General features: G+C 37.0%; 1 protein-coding gene across 2 annotated transcripts in view; it reads left to right on the top strand.

Annotated features, from left to right (window-relative positions):
* The window catches only part of Tdrd3 (tudor domain containing 3), a 150058-nt gene that overhangs the window by 78752 nt on the left and 53575 nt on the right, over positions 1–17731 (top strand). For both annotated transcript variants that reach the window (XM_059273278.1, XM_059273279.1), the window contains 6 exons: positions 3840–3981; positions 6552–6623; positions 9236–9385; positions 14602–14742; positions 15944–16100; positions 16945–17070. In XM_059273278.1, the coding sequence (XP_059129261.1) occupies positions 3840–3981; positions 6552–6623; positions 9236–9385; positions 14602–14742; positions 15944–16100; positions 16945–17070 (788 nt within the window). The remainder of the gene's footprint in view (positions 1–3839; positions 3982–6551; positions 6624–9235; positions 9386–14601; positions 14743–15943; positions 16101–16944; positions 17071–17731) is intronic.

The raw sequence follows: 17731 nt of genomic DNA, 5'->3' as shown, positions 1-17731 counted from the left end.
ATGAGAACGTGTTTCTGTCAAGGCAGTTTGAACTCTGCTTTGTGAAGGAAGAACTTTTCTTGGACATTTGCAAACTTTCGTATTTTTCTTGAGTCATTGGATATGGGCATGTTTGCTGCTTTGGGTCCTCTGAGCTCTTTTACTTAATGTAAATTCCTAAAGAATACTTTTTTCCCTAAGCATGCGTATGGTATATGGGCATGTTTGCTGCTTTGGGTCCTCTGAGCTCTTTTACTTAATGTAAATTCCTAAAGAATACTTTTTTCCCCTAAGCATGCGTATGGTCTTTACCACACACTGTATTCCGTTCTCATTGGTGGGGAGTCCAAAGATAAAGTCAAATTTTACTTCCTAGTAGCTGATACAATAACAATATAGGCATGTAGACATGTAATTAATTTCCTGGAGCCCAGAGAATTACTGCAACTTGGAGCCAGGAGTTTAATTTGAAATATGAATGGTTTTGAGAGAGGTGAATTGTTGCTGCTCTGGTTGGTGGCATGAACTTGGGAGAGTTGGGGGCCCCAAAACGAAGTGGACTAAAGTCTTCTGCAGTAACCAGCTTTATTCAGAGCATCAAATAGTTTCTATTCTGAGGGTTAGGCAAGGTCACATGACTTTAGGCTGTGTACAGTCACTAGGGCAACTGGTGCTTGGAAACATTTTTGAATAACCAAAGTAAGATGATCACTGGGCGTGGTGCTGTAGGATTTTAATCCTTGCACTTGGGAGGCAGAGGCAGGTGGATTTCTGTGAGTTCGAGGTCAGCCTGGTCCATAGAGTGAGTTCCAGGACAACCAGTCTGCTTCACAGAAACCCTGTCTTGAAAAACCAAAAACCAAAACCAACAAACAAACAAACAAACAAAAAACCAATTGATGATGACAGGTAAAGTAAAGTAAACCCACTCCTGTGGTTATACCTGGGAGAGGCACGAAAGCACATTCCAATAACATCCATGTTATGGGGGAACAGAAGTTACAAGACTCTTGTCTTACTCATTTGAGTTTTCTCACAAGCTCTCCCAGTCTCCTCACACGGCTTCATTTGTGGGCCCTGTTCCAGCTGTGAATGGCACATGTTGATATAGAAGGGAGCAATTCTCTGCTGTAGAGCTTAGGTGGTTTGGAGAAGGTTGAGTGAGGTTCAGCATGTAGTCTTCAACAATATTGTTTTCCTTGTTTCTGCCTTCGGTAAAGGAGGGACCCTCCTGAGATGATAAATAGATAAATGTTTATCAAAAGTGTTGATTTCTTATACGAGGGGAGGCTTAGCTATCTTGTGATTGCATTGCCTTCTTTTTGAAGAGGAGAGGGATCTCTGTTTCTGTGGAAAAACAGTCTTTCCTCCCTTGACAAATGCAGTCCAGGCTTTTCCAGGGCTCAGGGCTGCCACAGACGGCAGACTCGCTCCGGAATGCACATTTTCTGCTTTCACTACTGTAACATTTCTCTGCCCAGCGCCACCTGCTGTTTTTTCTCTTGAATTTATTATGGTTTAACAACTAAAACTTTTATATGCTTATTCACTCATTATTGAAGCAGCCCGTGTTCCTTTGCTATCACAAAAATGACAGCATGCAAAACTCTTCTTTTATGGGGATAGTTTAGAAGAGTTTTAATGTTTGTCTAATGGTTACCATAGAAGGAAGGTGAAATAACTCTAGATAGCATAAACTCTAGATAGCCCAGATGCAGGGCCGGGCTGGGCTGCCTCAATGGGCTGTGTGTTTCTCCAGGCTTTTCTAGTCATCCACCTCCTGTACAGCCCTCCATGGTCTCGGGTTTTGTTTGAGAAAGGGTTAAGATGTGCCAAAGAAGTAGCCATTAACCCAACTGTCTACAAAAGAGTTAATTATGACACTGAAGTCAACGAAGTAGAAAGTACAATGTAATTTTAGTTCTAATTTTAATTTGTGGCAATAAAATTATAATTTAATTTAGTGGGATTCTCTTTTTTTTGTGAAATTTTAAGTCCATTCTCAAATTATTTGACAATTAAGGAAAGTTTGGGGAGGGCATAGGCACTTAACACAAAGTTAATCATCTGCTTCTAGAGTTTCTGTTATTTTTGATATTTATTTGATATTTGTTTTTATGTTTCATTTATGCAGTTCGTTCCCCGCATTCATAATTTCATGTGCTGGTATATTCCCATTCATTTCTGGTTTTACTAATTTGTAAGAAATTGTTGGCTAAAAGTTCTTTTCAAGAAAACACATAGATCAGTGGTATAATTAGTGTGTTCTTTGGCCATAAAAGGTCGTGGTCCATAGTGCCTGTCACTTTGATTCATTTCAGAAATGAGGAAATGATGAACTGCAGAGTTATTCAGTCTAGATTTGCTGATTGCCTGGAATCGGTTAGCAACAATTAGTAGTATAATTGTGTTGCTCATATTTTCTCCTGATCTTGAAGATGGGCCATTGTTCTCAGAGACTGCACTTTTGACCACAGAGCTCCGTAAGGTTGAGGTTAGGCAAGGCTGTTTGTGACTGGTTTTTCTGTCGGTTTTGAATTATGACTAGGAATGTTAAACTTGTGAGCCTCAGAACAATTTTAATGGCTTTATTGAGATAGAATTGATCATATGCAATGGTACACATATTAGACATATCTGATACAATGAACAGTGTGTAATCTGTCTTTTTCTGTGTGGGTTGTTTGAAGCTTGAGAAATAGGCATATTACTTCTGTTCACTAATAATTTTTATTAGCTATCCTTTAAAAGGCTGTGGTATTAACACTCACTGATTTGATGTTGCATATTATCAGCGTGTGATGAATTTCACAAGCCTTTAAAATGTGAATAATGAAGCCATTGCAGAATAATTTTCTAATTCATCCCAAGTGTTTCACGGCATACTATTTTAGGAGTCCTATTTGGAGAGCTTTCTCCCTTGCTATAGAAAGAGATGGAGTATGATTTATATCTGTGCTTTTACTTTAGAACACACCTATGTGATAAAGTGGATTTCATCCTGTGTTTCCTTTAACAAAGTTGCTGGGAAGATAAACATCTTGTTTCTAGTTTTTGTGCAAGTATTTGTGATGTAATGTTTACCCAAAATAGAATTAACACTGGCCTTTTGTAGAAAAGTCTTGTTGCAATTATTGCTTATACACTTCCAAGTTGGTATGTAAAATTCTTTTTAAAGTTACTGCATAAATAATTCTCATGTTTCATCTTTAACTAGATAACTAACAAAAGGTTTTTTATAGATTACTATAACCCATGTAGGTGTTAAATTTCCGTGTTTATTTCTGGTTAGATATCTTTTTTCTATATTAAAATTCAATAATTATATATATTTTGCCATGTATAGCAAAAGTTATAAAAAAGAAAGGGAAATATTGTGTTCATATGTGGTAGAGTTGAGAAGTGCTTTCTTGGCTGTAGAGATGTCTCAATGCTAAAAAGCACTGGATGTTTCTCCAGTTCAGTTTCTGGTTCAATTCCCAGCACTCACATGGTGGCTCACAACCATCTGTTCTAGTTCCAGGGGACCTAACTGCATATATGCAGGCAAAACATCCAGACACAAAATAAAAATAAATCTTAAAAAAAGAAAAGAAAAATATTTTCCTTTTTCTTTACCCCGGCTTTGTGGTGTGTGATTGTTCTTGTTCACATTTGTTTTAACTTGTGGAAACTGAGGTTCGTTTTGTTTTATACTGGGTCTTCATTTATCATGATTCATTTGTACTTTATAGCTAGTCCGCTGAAAACTAGTTAGGTGTTAGTGCATTTTGATGACGTCTTAAGACCCTTTTCAGGTGTGTGGAGGAGCTTCTGTGCAGCTCTGACTTCTGCCTCCCTTTGGTTTTCTCTTGCATCAGTCTGAACACACCCCCTGGCACGAAAGTGAGGCTCTCAGGCGTTGTGGACATAAAGAATGGATTCCTGCTCTTGAGTGACTCCAACACTACCGTCCTTGGGGGTGAAGTGGAACATCTGATTGACAAATGGGAGTTACAGAGGGTAAGTATGCAGTAAGAACGGCTTAGACCGTGGAACGCCAGGGTTTCTGACTGTTCTCTGCAGGAACTTGTCCCGTAATGAGTGGTAGCATTAGTCTTTTGTGTCAGAATTTATGAAGATAGAAAGAACATGATGATCTTAGAGAAACTATCTGCTGTTATTTAACCACGTTCTTCCTCAAAAGCAGGTGAAAATTTTCAGTACCTCTTACTTTTTTTCTGTGCTTTAAATATTCTTATTACAGTATCTTGGCAGGTTTGAAACTTGTCAGTTAAGAGAAGGATATTTAAAGTCAGATCAATGCTTATGTAATTTTCCAACATCATTTGGAATCATTTCACTTAAAACCATTAAATCAGGTGGGAACTTACTCATTTCCAACACATAGACACACAGACATGCACTCATCCACCCTTCCCCATGTCAGACACTATTCTATTTTCTGTCTCTATGAACTTGACTATTTCAATATCTCTTTAGACATGTAATATTGTAGTATTAGTTCTTTTTTGTCTGCCTTATTCTGTATAAGTAATGGATGTCAGAATTTCTCTCCTTTTATAGGCTCAGTCGTATTCCACTGTTTCTACCACATTTTGTTTATTCATTTGTCAGTGGACATTAATGTTGTTCCTAGCTTTTGCTCACTATAAATAATGATGCTATGAATATGGGCACACAAATAAAAGCTGCTCCCACTTCTTTTGTATGCATACTTGTTGAATTGCTGGATTCTATGGTAATTTTCTTTTTATTCTTTTAATAAGGTTCTGACTTTTACACTGGTTATTTCTCATAGTAGCTATTCTGTGTATGTGAAATGGAACCTCTTGGTTTCCATGTGTATTTTTCCAAGGCTAAGAGGTGCTGAGTCTCTTCTTATGAGATTGTTGTTCACGACTGAACTCTCCATGCTGTGCTTTCTGTGTTGTCTATCCAAGCAGAAGCCATGGCTCCCTTCTTCTCGCAGTCTGATGCTGCATGCTGTGCTGGGTTTTCTATGGTTGTCGTCTTTATATATTGGCCAGGTCACTCATTGTGTGTACAGGGAGATTAGGCCTGGCTCTTTGTACCGTCACCAGTGCAAGAAGTAGAAGTCCTCTAAGATGTTTTTAATTTTTCATGTTATCAAGAGCTATTAATTTATGTTAGCTTTTAAAGGAAGTTTTAGTACAAATTGAATTGATTTATAGCTGTTTGTATAATCCTCTCCTTGTAACTAAATTGAAACTGAGAAAAAGGCCCCTAGATAATCATATATATGTGCCTTGCTTGTTTTCTTTTTAAATTAAAGAGATTAATAACTTCCATGTAGATTGTGAAGAAATATGGCATCCCTGTCCCATTTTATTATGCTGTGCTCATTAAGCTGATGTTATAGTTGCCATTAGCCTTATTTCTCAATCTGTAATTTACATGAACTGTATAAAAGTGTTTACATAATTCAGGAACTCTAGAATATGTTAAAAATGAACAAAATGGATTTTAAAAAATGCTTAGTGACTCTTTTACATTGTATTTCATCACAATATCTGTAAAGGTAAGTTTTAAAAATGCACAACAAATTTTAAGTTTAGAAGATATATTTAATGAGTGCTTAATGGATGCATGTTAATACCTTCAATGGGAAGGATGACTGAAAGGAATTCTGTTTACTTTCCTCTGGCCCTGTGGAAGGACTTCACAATATGAGAAAGTGCTTTTGGTAGGGGACAGTTTTCTGCCCATTTTTACAACACATTGATGTTTTTCTACCTCTAATTAGGCAAGCTTGAAAATAAACTGAAACTGATAAGAGTTTGGATGCTTGTGTCTATTAAGTACTAATCAGAGGCTGTGCAGTGGCTCAGCGGATACAGGGGTTTGCCTTCAAGCCTCGTGACTGGAGTGTGATTCCTGAGATCCACAAGGGCGAAAGGGAGAATTGACTCATGCAGGTCATCCTCTGACCTCCATGTGCTTGTGCTTGTGTGCGTCTGCACAAACACACACACACAAAGTACACCAAAACTCTTTAAGAAGCCAGTTGGTTGACTATTTCTTCAAAGTATGAATTGATGCAAGATAATTTGACAAAATATAATGGAGTGACTTTCCCTGTTATGAACTATAGTAATATGATGTTTAAAGTACTAGAAAGCACATTTATCAGTAATGATTTTTTATTTAGTAAGTATTATCTAAAAATTTCATTTTTGTAGAAAAATTTAAGGCATTATTAATCTATTGGTTGTGTGCTTCAAAGTAAAATTGTTCTTGCCAGAGTTTATTTTCTATGAATTGACTATAGTTTTGAGGAACTCTTTTTTTCTCCAAAGGACACAGTTTGAAAAATATTTCTAAAAATTAAACTTGAATGTAGTTTGGTCAGGAGAGATGAGAAACAAATCTTTGCCAGGTTACTGAAATAAAGACTATAGAATTTCATATTTTATAGTTTGAAATACTTTAAAGAAGGCTGTTATGTCTTAAGATTCTACACTAAGCAGTGCATCTCTGGTGCATTTACATGTGGCTAGTGTGTTTCTGTGTGTGATTTATGTTTTATGACTGATTATGTATTCAAACAGAGCTTATCAAAACATAATAGAAGCAATATTGGAACTGAAGGTGGCCCACCTCCTTTTTTGCCTTTTGGACAGGTAAGGACTTTCTTCCTGGTAGGTGGACTCAGTCAGCAAAGACTGTTCTTCATTATGCTAAGCTGTGTGTGGTTTTGTGCCAAACTATTTACTCAGACGCTGTGGCATTCCATGGAAATATGAAGGACAAGGAATTTAATAATTTTGCTGCTACCCCAAAGATTGAAGCAATTAAGAGTTATGTATGAAGAACAAATTACAGCTAACTAAAATAGGTTAATGGAAAACAAGTTTTAAATGAGAATTTTAAAAGTAAAGAGATTTTAAAAAAATGCCAGAGTGTTCCCCAGAATTCTTTTCTTCAGCCTCCATCTAATTCCTCATCTCAGTCAGAAACAATTTTATTTCTAGCTGATGTTTTCAACTGCCGTAGCCGGATTCTTCTATAGAAGCTAAATAATTCAATGTCTAGTCCTTAATTTTTAACCCTTTCTCAGTTTTCTATTCTAACAAAATCACTGATGAAGGCAACTTTCAGAAGAAAAAATTTAATTGGGGCTTACAGTTTGAGAGGGTGAATCCATGACTGTCGTGGTGGGAGGCATGGTAGCAGGCAGACTAGCATGATGCTGGGGCAGTAGCTACAGCTTACATTTTGATCCACTAGCATGAGGCAGAGAAAGTTACCTGGGAATGGCCTGGACTTTAGAAACCTCAAAGCCCACCCCTGTGACACACTTCCTGCAATAAGGCCACACCTCCTAATCCTTCCCCAACAGTTCCACCAGTTGGGGACCAAGCATTCAGGCATATGATCCCATGGGGGCCACCACACCTTTCCTACTGCAAAGGAACTTTGAGGAAGGTCTTGAGTTGGCCTGTGTCTTGTGTCTCCCTTTCTGTACACAACCTGGAGTTGTGTTCCCAGCAGTGTCCTGCACCTTCTCTTGCTTCACCCGTGATGAGGCTGAGGGGAATCCCTGTGTCTTTTGGCTTTGGCTTTTTTTTTTTTTTTTGACACTGGGAAGTTTTTTTTTTTTTTTTTTAAAGATTTATTTATTTATTATGTATAGTGTTTTGCCTGCATGTACACCTGCAGGCCAGAAGAGGGCACCAGATCTCATTACAGATGGTTGTGAGCCACCATGTGGTTGCTGGGAATTGAACTCAGGACTTTTGGAAGAGCAGCCAGTGATCTTAACCACTGAGCCATCTCTCCAGCCTGACACTGGGGAAGTTTTTAACTGTATTTGCTCTGTACTTTTCTTAGAGAATGTGAAGGTGAATTGGAGACACAAAAGTAGGAAGCTGAAACCAACATTTTATTTTGTATTGTGTTTTATTTGAATTTTGTTTGAAATTTTGGTATTAAAAGATATCTAGTTGATATGAAGATATGGGATAGAATCAGTTGACTGACATCGTCAAAATGATTTTTATGAGCTATAATCAGAATTAAATTAGAATAATTCCTGTATCATATGCATTTTTAATTATGTAAAAAAGATGCACCCACCAAAAAAAAAAAAAGATAAAAGTAGATAGGAAGTTCAGTGTTGTGGTCCATGTTAGTAACATTCTGCCTGTAATAAAAGAGATAAGAATTAAAATATTATAGTAATTTATATTTGAAAATAATACATTTGTATAAATTTACTTTTTCCTCAAACATTTGTAAAATTTCTTCCTTAAATTAAGATATTAAAAATGACTTTTTTCCTAGAGCTACTTACTGATTTAATTGTTGTCCAGAATTTGAAATGTGTGTTACAGTTTTATAGGAAGGAGAACAAAGGTTTCGTTTCCGTGGTAGTATTGTTTTCATTCATGCTGGCCGGTTCTTGTGCAGCACAGTGCGGGATTGTAGGTAGGCGGGGTAAAATGATAATGCTGCTTCTGTGGTGGTAGAAGTAACATAGCAGTGTATCTGGGAGGAGGAAGCTGCTGTATTTGTGTAACACGTTTGAGAAAATCTCCTCTCTCCCCTTCTAGTTAATGAGCTGCAAAAAACCCAAACAAACAAAATCGGAGCCACTTCAGAGGACTTGTACTGGGGTGGAGATGAGAATTCAGGGATTGTTTTCTGACAGAGACACCATTAGTAAATTATGAGATTGAAAATCAAAATTAAAATTAAAAAACCCAACACATGAAACTTTGGATCTTACTTGGCTCAGAGAGCATGTTTTTGGTCTTTGACTTACATGTTGAGACACATTTTGTTACATGTTAACAAGTATACTGTCTGACGCATAGATATGGTGGTGTAATGTGGAAATTGAACTCTTAGTTACAAAACCAGATTTACATGGTTTTAGTTAATGGAGACAGCTTGAAATCTACAGCTGTTTTAAAGTTACTACCTTGAAATGAAACTTGGGTCTTTTATCTCAGTATGTTTTGTAAGTATGTGGCCTCATTTAGGTGATGCATGTGTATACACACACACACACACACACACACACACACACACACCCTCTAACTTCTATTTATTTAAAAATTATGGTGTAATCAGCTTCCTACTTTTTTTTGTTTTAATCTGTTGGATGGAGTGGTATTTTTGCTCTTCCAGTGGAAAGAAATGTAAACGTTTCTTTAGAAGAACTAGTGCTTTCTATAAACAAGTATAATTTCTTTTGGAATTCCTGAATGATAAGAGTTTGTTTTTCCAGAAGTGTGCGTCTAATATCCAAGTGGACAGCAGAGAACTGGACCGAAGAAAGACATTACAAGTGTCACTGCCTGTCAGACCTGCCAATGATAATGATGAGTTTGAGAAGCAAAGGACTGCGGCGATCGCACAGGTCGCGAAGAGCAAAGAAGTAAGGGCCTTCCCAGTTCCCCCGGTGAAGGCGTTCTCCGCGGTTACTGGTGGTCACTGTTGCTTTTGTCGTGACTCATGCCCACCTGTCCTCACCTTGCTCTCCTCACACACTGTAGGAGTAGAATGCCGTCCTCTGGGGACTTAAGGCTGCCTGTTGGATTTGTATGTTCTTTTCCAAGTCTTGGCAATTCCAGTAAATATTCCTATTAGCAAGTCGTCCATCCTTGTCCCCCTTTTCTTTCTTAATGAAATAACTAAACACATTTTCCTCTTACATCATATCAGAGGGATTTTTGTTTTTAGTTGTACTAGTTACCACTTTCTCAAAATATTCTCCCTCTATAATAACCTGCTGTGAAAAGTCAAACTTCGGAGGAATGAATTACGAACCAGGATCAACTAGTATATCAGAAATATGTCTTGTTAGCATATTCTTATGTTAATTAGTTACAGCAAATGTTAATCTTAGGACTGTATGTGTTTTTGTAACATACTAATGTACATGCATATACCCTCTTACACTATAGTTAGCTAAGTCATTTGTTTTAATTTCTTGCTTTCTTGGACTAGATCTTTTTCTCTGTTGATTGATTTTTTTCAGATTTTGATGTGAACTTTTGTTATTTGTTGGTTAAATTTTTTTATTCATTAAAATTGAAATAGTTCCCTGCATTAAGAACACAGTGAAGGTTTGTAAATAATCACTTTTCTATTTAATTTCAAACCTCCACCACAAAGCTTACTGATGTCCTTCCTCTTTCATCCTATCTCCAGTTTACAGTAGGGTTGAACACAAAGCCTCTGGAGTCAGCCAGCCCAGAGCATGTCTTGCTAACAGTCCTGAATTAAATGATGAACCTTTTGTGCCTAATTTGCTTCATCTGTGAAATTTAGGAACGATAGTGAACTGCCATGGGTGTTTTAGGGTTTATAATTGGTCATCCTAAAACCTTGACAGTTGCCCCTACATGATGCACGAATATGACACTTTGTGATGGTAATCACTAGTGTTGGGATTCTTCAGTGTGCTCTTCATCTGAAGGCACTTATGAGCATTAAATGGATTTTGTATCATTTATATGAAATATATTCATTTCCCTCTAAAATAGTAAATGATGCTTTAGATTTTAAACTTAGAAGACAATATTTGGTATAACCTGTTCCATTGGTTTACATGTATTTCAAGCTTTCCTCCTAAGGTTTTGTTTTCTATAGTTTCAAGTGTCTGTATATTGGAGTCTATTAGCATTATAATGTGCTTCAGTTTTTGTATTGTAATTGATCACATGCTTTCTTCACATGTGTAAAGAATCACAGCTTTCAAGGACTGAAACATTTCAGAACTCCTCAATGTATGTATAGGATTGTTGAAGGCTAAGTTAACTTGGGCCTTGTCCAGTATTACCCAATAGCAATTTATAGAGTAAATTGCTCTATAGCATTGTATATATACCTATATCTCTGTGTGTATATATGCATTATATGTATATCTATAGCTCTGTAGCATAATGGATGATCTATATTGTAAATAACAAGATGTACAAGTAAATTTCACACAGCAGTTTTTAATTAGGCCTTATTAGGCCTTGGGATAATGGAATTTGATCAATGATTTGAAGGAGGTGAGAGAATTAGCTATGTATTATAGCTAAGGAAGAATGATCCATGAAAGAGAAAGCTACAGAAAAGGCTATAAACAGGAGCAGATGTAAAAGAAACAGCAAGGTGGTCCTTGGATGAAGCAGGAGCCGAGGTAGAGGAACATAAGGAGAGATAATGGAGGTCAATTGCAGGACCTACAAACTGTCTTACTGCTTAGAAATGACAAGCTTTTGCATGTTTTGCTCACAGCAATAACATCAGCCAATGGGTATTTGAAAGGACTACTTCTGGCTGCTTCTTTGAAACTGCTTGTAGAGAAGGAAGATTGGGATTGTAGACAAAATGGGAGATTGTCGAATTGATTCAGAAAAAGAAGTGATACAGATAGCAGCTGCATAGGAGGAACCAAACTGTTGCTTTCAGAAAATTTGAAATTAGAGAGGGCTTCTGAGAGACAAATGACATTATAGAGCAGAGGAGATGTAAGGAATGACTACAAATTTTACTCTGAGATCTCGTCAGGACACCTTGAAATCCAGAAGATTGGAGTGGATGAGACATAAGGGACTACTCGAGTTGTCCATTTTGAGCATGTGGTTATTGAGATTCATATTAGATATGTTGCTGGAATGTTGAATAAGTCAGAGGAGTGTAGATGAAAACTGCTTTGGCATAGATATCCTGCAGTTGAGAGTTCTGTGTGGTTGGATGGTCTGGGGCTAAGTCAGATCTCCAAAGGAGTGAGTGTTTCTAGAGAAGAGAAAAGGTAGCACACTCGGTGGGCCTTTAGTTTTGGAGGATGGGTGAATGGAAGTAGATCCCTCTAGACTGTGATTAGTAATATAGAGAGAAATAAAAAAGTTCAGGGTAAGGGAGTGAGGAGGGCAGTTGAAAGAATAACTGTTGATGCTGCAGCATTGAAGTTATAGACTCCCATTTATCTTGGTAGTGAACATCTGCACATGCTCTTTAGTTGTAATTGCAGATTTCAAAAGTAAGAGTAAGCAGAGTCAGCAGTGACAGTGGGAAAGCAGTGGTTGGAGAATTAGACTATGAGATTGTAAAGTTGGGTCTGGAACAGTGAGAAGTGTGTGGGCTTGGAAATACAGTAAGATTGATAGGCAGTTGTGATGGCCTGAGGAACGCCTAGTCCACGCACCATGAAGTTGCACTGGTTCTCATTATTGGTTTGTGAATTGTAGCTCTCTTAAATATTTGAAACAACTGTAACATGAATCCTAAAAGGTCTTACTAATAAAAACAAACACGGAGCCAGGTATTGGGGTGAACGCTGAAAGATCAGAGAAGCAGAATAAGCCACATCCAACCTTTCCTTGATAATTTCTCAGCTGATTTTGTTTCCTCAAACTGGAAGCCTCTGAGTCCTCATCTGAATGGATCTCAGCTGAACTGCTGCTAAAAGCCTAAAAGCTTAAAGCCTCTAGTTCCTGGTTTTCACGCCTTATATACTTTTTTCTTCCTGCCATCACTTCCTGGGATTAAAAATGTGTATCACCAAGCCTGGTTGTTTCCATTGTGACCTTGGACTCACAGAGATCTGGATGGATCTCTGCCTACAGAAGACTAAGATTAAAGGCGTGTGTGCAACTGTTTTCTGGCCTTAATGTCTAATCTAGTGGCTGTTCTGTTTTCTAACCCCAGATAAATTTATTAGGATACATAATATATCAACCACAAACAATTGTGAAAATGCTATTCTCCTGTTTTTAAATTCACAAAATGTAAATAAAATAAATCTCGAGGCTGAGATTATTCATTGCCCCCTCCTTTCCTCCAAAAAAGCAGTTTTGGAGTTATGGAATATAAATCTTAATTCGAACAGGTCAGACTCCAGACTTTTTAGGTAGCTGTGTTCTACCAAAAGAGTGATTGCCGTCTGCATTAGAGGACTTGCCCTGTGACAGTTACTGATGTAATGCTGTCCTGTTGATGTTGTCCCTGATCCTTCCAAGATTGGTTTTCTCGTTCCTCTTTTAAGGACAAAAACCTTGATATGCAGTGAAAGGCTAGTTCAAAAGCTGTGTTTGGCTGTGCTACAGTTCCCATCTAATGAGTGTCGTGTTGTATTTATATAAGTCACATTTTTAATCAGTTAAACAAGTAATGACAATGAAGACTTCTATTTTTGCTGAAATTCCAGAAACCCAAACTGAATACTAATGTCTAGTGATGTGTCTTTCATTCTTGAAGATACTGTTTAACCTTTGAGTTTTATCAAATTTAAATAGCGGATTCAAGAAATACTAAAAACGTTGACCATTCAGCTGTGGATCCTGCATGGAACTGGACTAGGTCCTCTGCAAGGGCGAGACAGTTGTGTAGCTTGTCTATTTGAGGGGCCCCTGACAGTGGGAATAGGATCTATCCTCCCTGGTGCATGAACCGGCTTTTTGGAGCCCATTGCCTATGGTGGGACACCTTGCACAGCCTTGATGCAGAGGGAGGGTCTTGGATCTTCCTCAGCTGAATGTGCGAGGCTTTGCCAAGTAAGGACTTGCCTTTTCCAAGGAGGGGATGGGGTGTGGGCTGGGGGGAGGGCTGGGGGGGAGGAGTGATGAGGTGGAGATCTGTGGTTGGTATGTGAAATGAATAAAACATTTCTTAATAATACAAAAGATAAAAAATGTTGTCCATTAATGTGTGTCTAGCATGAATTTCTCGTTTTTTCAGATTCTACTTAATATCTTTATCTGGTTCAAGATAATTTCCCATGTTAAGTAAATTAAGATGCCTTCTTACTATACATTACTTAAAATATATTTTAAACAATTATTTTTAATAAATCAAGTTTTAACTTTTTATCAAGTGTATCAGCCAGAAAAAATATTATACAAGATTTTTCTTTTGATGATGTTTAGTTATCAGCTGTGCGATGCTTTTCAACCATGATCTTGTATCTTTCCTGTCAATAATCTTTATGGTCTATTTTTTTCATAATTATTTTGAAAAGACAAAAATGACATTAAATCAAGTTTCAAATTTATCCAAGTAAGTCAGCAAAATAATGAATATATAGACTCAGGCTTTTATATGTAGTTTGTAAGGAATGACATAGGATGATTATAAATAATGAATTAATAAACAGATTTTACTCTGGTGTTCACGGTATATTTACTTTCTAAGTTTATATAATGATACTATCAGAATGTGAGATACTTTAAATAATTGGTCAGTTTAGTACTTTATTCAGAATACCATTGACTTGTAGGTGCCTGGACCCAAGACATATTCAAATATTTGACTAGAGTAACGTGGACAACTAATCTCTATGATGTTTCTATCATCTCATTTCAGTCTGTATTGATGAACATAGAGGTTTGTTTTGGTGACTTAACTAAAATCTTGTCATTTTTTAAAAAATTGCCCTGCCTGGGCTTGTAGAAAGAAAATATTATGGCTTGTAGATGTTTATTCTCTATGCTGTTTATAAGTATTTGTTATTTTATTTTTACTTGTGAAAAATAACTAAGCTTTTAAATCATTAATTTTTCCAGATTTTTAAGTAACATCTTGGTTTGTGTGATTATTTTACTCTTTACTATTTATTTTGACTATTTACTTTTGTCTGTTTTATTTTTCTCTCATCTGAAGACCAAGACATTTGGAGGAGGTGGAGGTGGTGCCAGAAGTCATCTCAATGTGGGTGCTGTCAGTCACCGAAACAGGGAGGTTTTACAGAAGGAAAAGCCTTCCAGGTCAGAGAGCAAACATGAAGGGGTCTACAGAGAACTGGTGAGCACAAGAGTCGGCACCCAGGCCAGTGCGCTGCGCCTTGAATACCGTCAGCCTTTCTTTGAATGCTTCTTCTTTGCGTCTTTGCTGTGTGAATTACATTTCTTGTTGTGGATGGGGAGCCTATAATCATTACTTTTTTTTATCATGAAAATTTATGAGGTCATTTTTTCTACACCATATTATTTTCCTAAGAGGTTATTCTAATATAGATAATATAAGCTTTCTTTTTTATTTATTTTTTTAATTTTTAAAAAATTTTCAATGGAAGCCGGGCGGTGGTGGCGCATGCCTTTAATCCCAGCACTCGGGAGGCAGAGCCAGGCGGATCTCTGTGAGTTTGAGGCCAGCCTGGGCTACCAAGCGAGTTCCAGGAAAGGTGCAAAGCTACACAGAGAAACCCTGTCTCGAAAAACCAAAAAAAAAAAAAAAAAAACCAAAAAAAAAAAAAAAAATTCAATGGAACTTTGCGATAATACAGACTCTTCCTTGATTATTAGTGTTGAAACAGTAAGTTGGAATGTTATGTTACTGTGACAGTTTTCCCATAGCTATTGTCGACTTTTGCTGACCTGTGTAGATCTTGGACCTGAGATCTAAGGACCTGATAGAATAGGGTGGACTATTGTCGAATGCTTTATTGAAGTTTCAGTGTGCTTTTGTACATGAATGTAACAAAGAAAGCAATGATCCAAGGAAGGTTGTTTGAGTCCAGAAAAACCTGATCAGAAAAAACATGGAAATAAATCCAGTAAGCACATACTAAATATTGACCAAGCAGCCCTTTCCCAAAACTTTCTCAGGACAGACCAATTTAAACACATTGGCATCTGGGAAAGCAGGAAAGCAAGGCAGAAGGCCGTATCCAGAGTTGGGTACACCGAGGACAGCACTCAGCATATCCTTTCTCCAGATTGGGTTCTGTAGCTATGTTCCGATATCCAACAAGAGTAAACATGTCTTATGAATTGACGGTGAGTGTTTAACACAGGAGGCCCGCAGTCACAAAATGTACCTGAGGTCAAAGACCCTCTGCCTTTTTCACAGTTCCCCAAGGCGTCGCTCACCATGCATCATTCTTTGACCATGTTCCGACAGCTGTGAGTGAAGTTTTGAGTTAACAGACCGTAAGTAGTTAGAATGGATACCTGACTTGATGTGCAGTCATTACTATAACTTTCTTTCTCTTCGTGCCTTCCAGGTTGATGAGAAAGCTCTGAAGCATATAACAGAAATGGGCTTCAGTAAGGAAGCGTCGAGGCAAGCACTTATGGATAATGCCAACAACCTAGAAGCAGCATTGAATGTACTTCTGAACAGCAATAAGCAGAAGCCTGTTGTGGGTCCACCTGCTAGAGGTATAGTTCATGTGCCAGAAAGATAAGGGCCAAGGCTGAGCTTTATGCTGTGAGGGCTGGAATGTCAGGTAACATCGTGGTTCTTAGGAGTATGAAGCTGGAGCCATAGAGGTAGTTGCAGGCTGCTTCCCATGAGTGTCTCTTATCTCTAATAAACTTTCTAATAGTGTCTTTCTAGTAGAGAGTTGTTATACGAGAGAGAGAGAGAGAGAGAGAGAGAGAGAGAGAGAGAGAGAGAGAGACTGTTATATACACTAACTTGTTCTTGTAGTTATTTCTAGAGCTGTGCCATTTTTATAAAAACTTAACCATTCTCTAAACTTCCCAAAATTAACCAAACAGGACCTTTAACTTGGTTTTACGCTTTAATCATTACATGGTTAAAAGTGGTATCATTTGAGAAACAGATTGAGAAATAGCTTTATACATACGATTAAATAACCAGACTGTGCATTTAAGTATGTAGAGTGGTACTCTAAATGTTATGTGAATGTGTGAGATACCTTTAAGTTATAGCAATGTTTACAGTTTTATTATGCACAGCTATAATTATGCTAAACTTGAGTAACTCAACATTTTTTTTTGTAGAAAGAAAATACATTTTAAGTTAAAATCTTTTTAAATTAAAAAAAGTGATACATATTTATTTCAAGTCTAAGACCCATGTTCATTTGACAAATTGTGGATAGATCATGTTGAGGAATAAAATTGCCTCCTAGTAACCTTATTTAAAGCATTTTTATTGGACAAGAAATAGAATTCACTAAAGATGATGAGAAGAAATGCATGTCCAATCCTATTTATGAGATTGCTGATGTGTATGTATGTGCTTTTAAACCTTAAGGTAGAGGGAAAGGCAGGGGTCGTGCACGATCTGAAGACGAAGAGGACCTAGGAAACGCAAGGCCATCAGCACCAAGCACATTATTTGATTTCTTGGAATCTAAAATGGGAACTTTGAATGTAGAAGGTAGGCTAACTTAAAATAGATTTAAAAATGTATCCATTTCTTTTTAAAAGACTAACCTCATTTGGAGTTGTACAAAATGATTCTTATTCTGAATGGTTGTTCAGAGTTTTTATAGTGAATTTTGTTTGACAAAAACATAGGAGAAAGTTTTAATTGTTACTTTCTGAAAACAAACGCCAGCTTACTTTGCTCCTAATTGTATGTTGAATAATACTACCAAACTACTCCACCCACAACTCTAATAGACAGCAGAGTTAGATGTGTAAACAGATGGTGGTGTTGGAGAACTTGCTGTGGCATAACCTTGTATCATGTCCATCATTTGTGAAATTGGTCTGTTTCTTTTTTCTCCATATGTACATATTCTATGAAAATGTTACTGAGAGAGTATGCTTTCACAGTGCAATATTTCTTCACATGATGTACTGTAATGAGTAATATTAATACTGGAAGGAGAAATAAGTATGTTAGATATATATCTTTACAAGTGTGGAATATGGTAAATGTTTCAAATACTGTTTTAAAAAGATTAATATTGGTTTTTCTTTCAGATTTATTTCTTAATTTAGCCAAATTAAAATTTAAGTGTCTGTATTCCATGAAAACCAGTGTTTATCACTAGATTATATATATACATACATACACATATCTAATTTATAGA

Source organism: Peromyscus eremicus, chromosome 9, assembly GCF_949786415.1.
Source record: "Peromyscus eremicus chromosome 9, PerEre_H2_v1, whole genome shotgun sequence".
Lineage (NCBI taxonomy): Eukaryota > Metazoa > Chordata > Mammalia > Rodentia > Cricetidae > Peromyscus > Peromyscus eremicus.
The sequence above is the reverse complement of the archived record's forward strand: the minus strand, read 5'-3'. Positions and strand labels throughout refer to the sequence as shown.